The sequence below is a fragment of the Hirundo rustica genome, chromosome 2 (assembly GCF_015227805.2).
Source record: "Hirundo rustica isolate bHirRus1 chromosome 2, bHirRus1.pri.v3, whole genome shotgun sequence".
NCBI lineage: Eukaryota > Metazoa > Chordata > Aves > Passeriformes > Hirundinidae > Hirundo > Hirundo rustica.
The window spans coordinates 28,034,282-28,041,565 of record NC_053451.1 but is presented as its reverse complement, the minus strand read 5'-3'; the positions used below and the strand labels follow the sequence as shown (position 1 = coordinate 28,041,565).

General features: G+C 46.6%; 1 protein-coding gene across 1 annotated transcript in view; it reads left to right on the top strand.

The window, feature by feature from the left end:
• The first annotated feature begins 757 nt into the window (after positions 1-757).
• MAN1A2 (mannosidase alpha class 1A member 2) overlaps positions 758-7,284 on the top strand; it is a 134,394-nt gene continuing 127,867 nt past the window's right edge. Inside the window, exon 1 of the mRNA XM_040055492.2 lies at positions 758-1,184. Coding sequence (XP_039911426.1) covers positions 877-1,184 — 308 coding nt within the window. The 5' untranslated portion in view covers positions 758-876. The remainder of the gene's footprint in view (positions 1,185-7,284) is intronic.

Here is a 7,284-nt window from a genome sequence, read left to right as displayed (position 1 = left end):
TTATGGCCACTCTCCTCACCCTGTCGCCGGGCACCAGAGGAAAGAGCCTGGCACCATCCTCTTGGCACCCACGCTTGAGGTATTTACGCGCATTAATGAGATCCCCTCTCAGCCTTCTCTAGACAAAACAGGCCCAGCTCTCGCAGCTCCCTCGAAAGAGAGATGCTCAGCACCTTTGCGGTCTCCCACGGGCCCTCTCCGTAGCCGCTGGTCCGAGCGCTGTTCCGGCTCCCACCCGCTCCCGGCCCCGCTCCCGCTCCCGCCGCCGCTCCCGCTCACCGCTCCCCGCGGGGGCCGCGCCGGCCCCGCCCCCGCCCCGCCCCCGGCCCCGCCCGCGCCCCGCGCGCGTGCGCCGCCCGCCGCCGCCGCGCAGGCGCCGTGGGGGGCGGGCAGAGGGTCCGGAGCGGGACCGGCGCGGCGGCCGCTCCCGGCGTCGTTCGCAGCGGGGCCCCGGCGCGGCCAGGGGGATGCGCCTCCGCCCGGCCCGGACAAGGGGACGCGGGCGGAGCGACGCCGCGCGCCAGGCCGGGCCCCCGGCTCCCCGCTACCGCTCGTCCCTCAGCCCCGCGGCCGCGGAGCTCTGGGAGCGCCGCTGAACGGAGTCGCTCGCTCGGGCCCGGCTGGCCCCGCGGCGAGGGAGGGAGGGAGGGAAGGGGGCGCGCAGGTAGCGGGGCGACCGCGCTCCGGCCCGAGCCCCCGTGGGGGCGGCGGCCGTCGGGGCGGCCCGGCCTCCCCCCCCTGCTCTCCCTTCCCCCGGCGCCCGAGGGGAGGATGGTGATGGTGCAGCCGCCCGCAGCCCCCGAGCCGGGCCGGGGCCGCCCTCCGCAGGGGCTGAGGGGATGAGCCGTGCCCCGCCGGGGGGTCGCTAGCGGAAGGATGACCACTCCCGCCCTGCTGCCGCTCTCCGGGCGGAGGCTGCCCCCGCTGAACCTGGGAGCCTCCGCCTTCCCGCACCACAGGGCTACCTTGAGACTCTCCGAAAAATTTATCCTGCTCCTTATTCTTAGTGCCTTCATCACCCTGTGCTTCGGGGCGTTCTTCTTCCTGCCCGACTCCTCGAAGCACAAGCGCTTTGACCTGGGCTTGGAGGATGTGCTCATTCCCCACGTGGACACCAGCAAAGGGGGCAAGAACCTCGGCGGCTTCCTTATCCACGGGCAAGGGCACGACGAGCACCGGCACAGGTGGGTGCCTCGCTCGCCGGGAGGGGAGCGGGACTGGGTGGCAGGGGGATCCCTTGAAATAGGTCCTGCTGTCCCTCCTCTCGCCGACATCCTCGTGTCTCCCCGGCGTGTATCAACTTCTGAGCGCTAGCCTAGCGTCCTCCAGCTGCCGTGGGTAGCCGTGGCTCCGTGTTGCCTTCCCCAGTGTGAATTTAGCCGCCTGGCGAGCGAGAGCTGGGAGGGCAAAGGTGGCGAGGTGTCCTCCAGCGTTTTATTTTCTCACCCTAGCCAATTCCATGCATCGGCTGTGGAAAGAAGGGGGTTAAAGTTGTGGTATTTGTGGAGACCGTATAAGTGACTGAAAAACTGCCGCATCTCTTCTATAGCTATTATGTGCTTACTCAAAACAGCTGCTTGTTGCTGAATAGTGCACAAGAACTTTGATCTGAAAAAGACTTCATGCTGTGATCCAGAGGCTGTCAGCCTGTGACGTGCAGGGCACAGAACTAGTGCAGATGGCAAATTGCCTTTTTCTGGCCCTTAAAATCACTTGCTCTAATGTTAATCCAGACGATTGAAGGTGCTGGTGGCTGAGTTTCCTTAATTGTATTTGCCAGCGTAAAGAAATCGCAGATAAGAGTATCAAGGGTAGATATGCTGTATCGACAGCTTTTTGTGGCCACCTAAAGCTCTGTGTGGTGCAAGCCTCTAAATGTTCAGGACTGGATCATGTGAAGTTAAACATTCAAAACGGAGGTAAAAAAACCCTTAAATGATGATTACACAGTATATTTGCTTCTAGCATACTTCAGTTGCCTAAATCCTACCCTGCTGCCTGGATATTAATGAGGCTGACAGATCTCTCTTCACTCTCAAAGATATGTTAAAATATGATGATGGGTAATAAAATACCCGCTTTTCCATACTCAAATTAGTAATACAGGGAATTTTAAAGTAAGGTTACTTATGCTAATAGTGTTCCTTTGAAAACAGCTTAAAATATATCTTACTGGCATAAGAATTTTTATTTGTATGAGATTAAAAGGAGAGGGTTTAATTTATTTATTTTTATTAATCTGTTATGAGTTATAAAGAATACGTGAATACTATGGTATTTTTCCTTACGGCATCTTCACTGTTGAATGTCTTGGGGCACTTAACGTGAGCCCTTTCTCCCTATCTGGAAGGGCACGGGTACTTAATATTTAACAAGGACTCATTTTGTCTATGATGTTAATTGCTGGTGTGGTTAAATGCTGCATTAAACATAGCTTTAGATAGCCTCTAATATGCCTTTGAAGTTCTTGTCTTTCACTGTGTGGGTTTATTTTTTTCTTTGTGTGTGTGTGTGAGATCATATTTCTTAGCTTCCCCAGTCCCTATGGCACATGCAGTCAAAATCAGTTTCTAAAATATAGGACAGATGAAACAAAAAGCAGAGTTCAGAGATGTTTGAAACTCCAGCTGTGGCTGTTGTACCTTGTGTTGCCCAGTAGATGGGCTGTAGAAAAAAGGAGTGTGTTGATAGTGATAGCTCATATGAATCCTTTCCAGGTTCTCTCCTTTACTTACTGAGGCCACAGCTTTAGGAATGAAGTACATACTTTTTTGTGTATCACGTGTAGATAAGCAGTAGCTTACAGCTGTCAGAGCTAAATGCAATTTGGTTGTTTGGGATCTGTTCTTAAACAAAGTGGTTATCCTGACATCAGTTGACTGTCCTATGGTTCCTGTACTGCTATGGCTGTGTGTACCTCCCACCTGCCCTCCATCCAGAATTCATCATATTCATCTTTTGAGTTGTTATTTGAGCAAGAATAGTTATTATTCCTGTTGTTTTGGCTTTGCAAACCAGGCATATCTTAACTACTTAAAAAGCCTGCCTGCTTAACCTGCTTGTAAGACCCTTGTGTGAATGTCACAGTTTGCATTGGGAAGCAAGGTTATATGCTTTACTTTTGAAGCAACTTCTTTGGCTCATTACCACAGTTTTATCAATGGGCTATTTGCCATCAGCTTGGGGTGATGTGGTTGTTTTCCATAATGGAAAACACATGCTGCCATTTTCGTTGTGGAGTGCTTGCTCCTGGGCTGCAGGGACATTGACAGATGGTACTTTGAGAAAGTGTAGGATCTTCAGTGGTGAGCTCTGGGTTACTTATTGTCTCAGTTTGGGACAGAAAAATTTGTCCTGCTTCCAGTCAAGGGGCAAAGTCGAGCATCAGCTGCTTTGTAAGTGTTTTTTGGGTGAGGCAGAAGAGCTGGGGTACAAAAGGTCAAGAGAAATTAACCTATTCCTAGTATGAAGGAGGGTGCAGTCTAGGATGTGAAGTGTGAGGATGGATTGACAAGCTGTATTTCCAGAAAGCCGGGGGCTTAAGAACTAATTGGATCAAAAGTCATTCATATGAAATATACACTTGATTATGAAGTGACAGATGTTTTGATTTAGTTGCTAAAAAGGAAATCTGGTATTGATGTCTATCAAATGATAAAACATACATCTTATTTTACTGCTCCCTTGGTATATATGCTATAATATTTTAATGTTCATTTTGCCTTACACAAATCTTTAGTTTTGTAGGCTGCTGGAAAATACTTGTATTTCTGTCTTCTAGAAAAATTCAGCAGTGATGTAGGTAGAAAATCATGCTTTAGTGGTGGGTGTGCAAAGAATGGTTCCCACTGGATTTTCTCTGTATTCCTTGGATTGCTTTCCCACCTCTTCCCCTGGGCACCCTTGACATTCTTGAGTGCTTTTATTTTTGTTACAGTGGTCACCCCTTGCTGACATTAACTTTACATCTTCCATTAAATTGTTTTCTTTACTGCTCCTGTCCCTCTTTTGTTTTCCCCTTCCAGGCAGAAAAATGGGGGAAGCGGGGGAGAAGTCCTCCTCCCTTCCTGGTGGTCTTAAATATTTGTTCAAGAATTACAATGTTCTTGCCAATCTCCAGGGAAAAACACATTTCTTCTATGAAGATGGTTAAAATCTGGAGTAAAGCTGCAGTGTGTGTTTGGGAAATGGATGGGCTGTATTGCAAGGTAATACTCGCTTTCAGCTGTTCATTTCGTCTGTAAACTCCTCCTTCAGGGTAGTGCGTGGGGAATGAGTAATGTGGGGAAGGTGTGCCACAAATTTCTGCCTTTGAGAGGAGTGAGAGTGGAAAGGATTAGTCCAGGACTTAGGAAGATACAAGCATGCATACAATTTTAAAAAGTCAATTTCATTTCCTGAAGATAACTTTTTTCCATTTCAGATAGGATATTGCAGAGATTCTGGAACAAGAGCTGCATGTTTTTGAAGATGCATCTTGCCAAACAAACTTGGGTAGCACCCAAAATTTGTTACATGATTTTAGATAACTAATTTTTCCCAAACTTCTGCATCTCTTGCCACACACAGACACTTAAGGTGTTTCTTACTACCCACGTACTTCTCAAGTATCTGTGGTATTTCATTCTTCAGTACCAGATACTAAAAGATAGCTCTGGAAGTAAACCAAAGCATTCTTATAGCTTCTTTGCATCTGATGCAAATGAGTGAGAATGCAAATGCCCTGTAATCTGCTTGATTTCTCAGATTTTTTTAAAAATAAGATTGTCTGCAATATGAAAATTGAGGAGACCTGTTTCTTTAAAGAGTTGTCAAAGCGTTTGCTTGTATTACTTGACAAAAGCTAAGGCCATTTCTGTGGTGATAGTACATCGATCATAGAGGCAACGAATAATGTAATTTTACGAGCTCATAGCTACTTCATAGCAGCACTCGGACTGCTGTTAGACAAACAGTTAAACCCTTCAGAACTTGTGAAGATGGATCTTCAGCTGCTGAATTCCCTGTGTAGCACCTCAAGTCAAAATTTCTGTCTGTGTTAAAAAAACTCAGCAGCCCTCGAGTCATCAGGTTGACAGCAGCTGCTGCTAATACAAGTGCCCACCTCTGTGGCCTTGGCCTCTGTGTGGCATTTGGTATAGATCAGTTTAAATCGAGCTTTTGACTGTTTCTGGAATGCTGAGGAATGCTGACTGCTGTGTTATGCTAAAATGGAAGCTCTGCAGTCTGATATGATGAGTTGTGGGTCAGCAGCTGTATGGCAGTAGTCTAAAAGTGTTCTTTCTTCTGTTGCTTAGTATGTGGTTGTCTTTTAGGTAGTAGCAGTGGCTCTCTCTACTCTTAGTTGGAAGTAACAAAAGTTATTCTGAGGTACTTTTGGTCTTAATGTCTTCTCCTATTTCTGCAAATTTTTTTTTTAAAGAAACATGAAAAGCTTAATATGTTTCTTTTGAATCCCTTTATCTTCTCTCATCTCTCTGACTTAATTAGCTATAGTAAACGTGGGCAGAGGAGATAATTTAGCTTCTGTTACTCAGTGGGATCAGTGTCTTCTGTCATCCTCGGCCATGCCATCAAGTATAAAAGTGCATAAAACTCTGCTCTTTCTTTCCAACGTTACTTGAGGCACTGTTCATTAATGAAGTTGAGTATTTGCTATTGTGATTAAGGGAGCCTGTTTCTTTCCCCTGAAAAATCAGGAGCCACTCTAGTGTCTGCACTCCAGCTCCTACTCCATTCAATTTTTCAGTGCATGAGATTGAGCCTGTCTTCAGAGCAGACTCCCCCACAGCCTCTTTGAAATGTGGGCACTGGTTTTTAAGCTGAGATGCTTCATCTGCACGCAATGATTCTCTGGAGTGCCACATTCAGGAAATGCAGGTCCTTTTATGGTGACACCTCTGGAGCCAGTGAGGGCAGGATAGCGTGTTCCAAGTCAGACTTCAGAAATACATGTCTAGGGTAAGGTTGAGGTGTAACTGGTGTCAGTCTTCAGCTGCTGATGCTTTTGCAAGAGCACTGACCCTCTTTATTTGAAGACATTTTTCAGCTGGAGTTTTTAGTAGCAGCACATTATCCTTTTCTCTGGAGCCTGTGTTGAGAAGAGACTTGAGAGGTGATGCTGGTACTTGAACAATCATGGGAGTTTGATGTCTTCTGGAGTGCCCACATTACAACCTTAAACTTAATTGGGATTTTTCCTGAAGTTGCACTGGATAGCGGGAGAGGTGCCCTCTTGGATTATTTCTAAGATTTTGCTGAAATTAGTGCTTTATGTTGTAGGCTGAGAAATGCTTTCAACTTTGAAATACAAAATGCATATTCTAGACCATCTGTTTAGATGTCCTCCCTCCTCTCTGCTCCCCATCTGCTGAGCAGCCTACATCATGCGTAGAGTGCTGCTTGCTCCAGGTTCTCTTGCTGTACTCCAGTTAGTCAAAGTATTTCCTGTATTATGAAGGAGAGGAGTTGGGTGTTGGTGTTCTCCTACCTTTTCCAGTTAAAAAAAAAAAAAAAAAAAGCTTGAACTTGTTGGTTTTCTGCATGATCTACACTTTGTCTACACGCTGGAAAACAATCAGGCGTGGGAAAACTGCAGGAAGCCTGCTGGTTGGATTTAGGCCAGCTAGTGGGTGGGAGGCAGTAGCAATTTGGTTCATTTGGAGTTTTATAGATTAAAATCTCCAAAGAACTTCAGCATAAATGTGGGTTGCTTGATGATGGCAGCAGTGCAGGCAGTAGTAAGCAGTTTGGGTAGTTGTGAGCGTACTGCACTATAGGAGTTCCCCCATCTGATCCTTTCAGTTTCCTGTAGTAAATACAAACATCTCAATCCTACTGGGCTAGTTCTGAGTTACGTATTTTTTCTTTGCTACAACAAATATTACCCAACTTGTAATTAGTTTTACGTGTGATATGTGTACATTTTAATAACAATTGAACTGAGGCTGAATATGGGCAAAGAGGAGAAATTTTGTAATGCCTTTCTTCTTACGTCCATCCGTAAGAAACCTGTGAAGTTCTAAGCATGGTCATTCCACCATCCTTCACTTTTAATTACTGCAGCTCTCGATGTTGAGAGAAGTCTGGTCTCATGGGTTAGCATCTGTTTCTCACAGTAGTTATTCAGGCTAACACAGCAGGAACTTGGGGACACATGTTTAGGTATAGCTTGTGGGATTTGTTATTTTCCCTTCATTTTCAGAAGGCTCAAGTGAGTGCTGTCATCCGTCTTAATTCAGTAACTAGATTATCATTTTTTACTGAAATCTAGAGTTCAGTTGC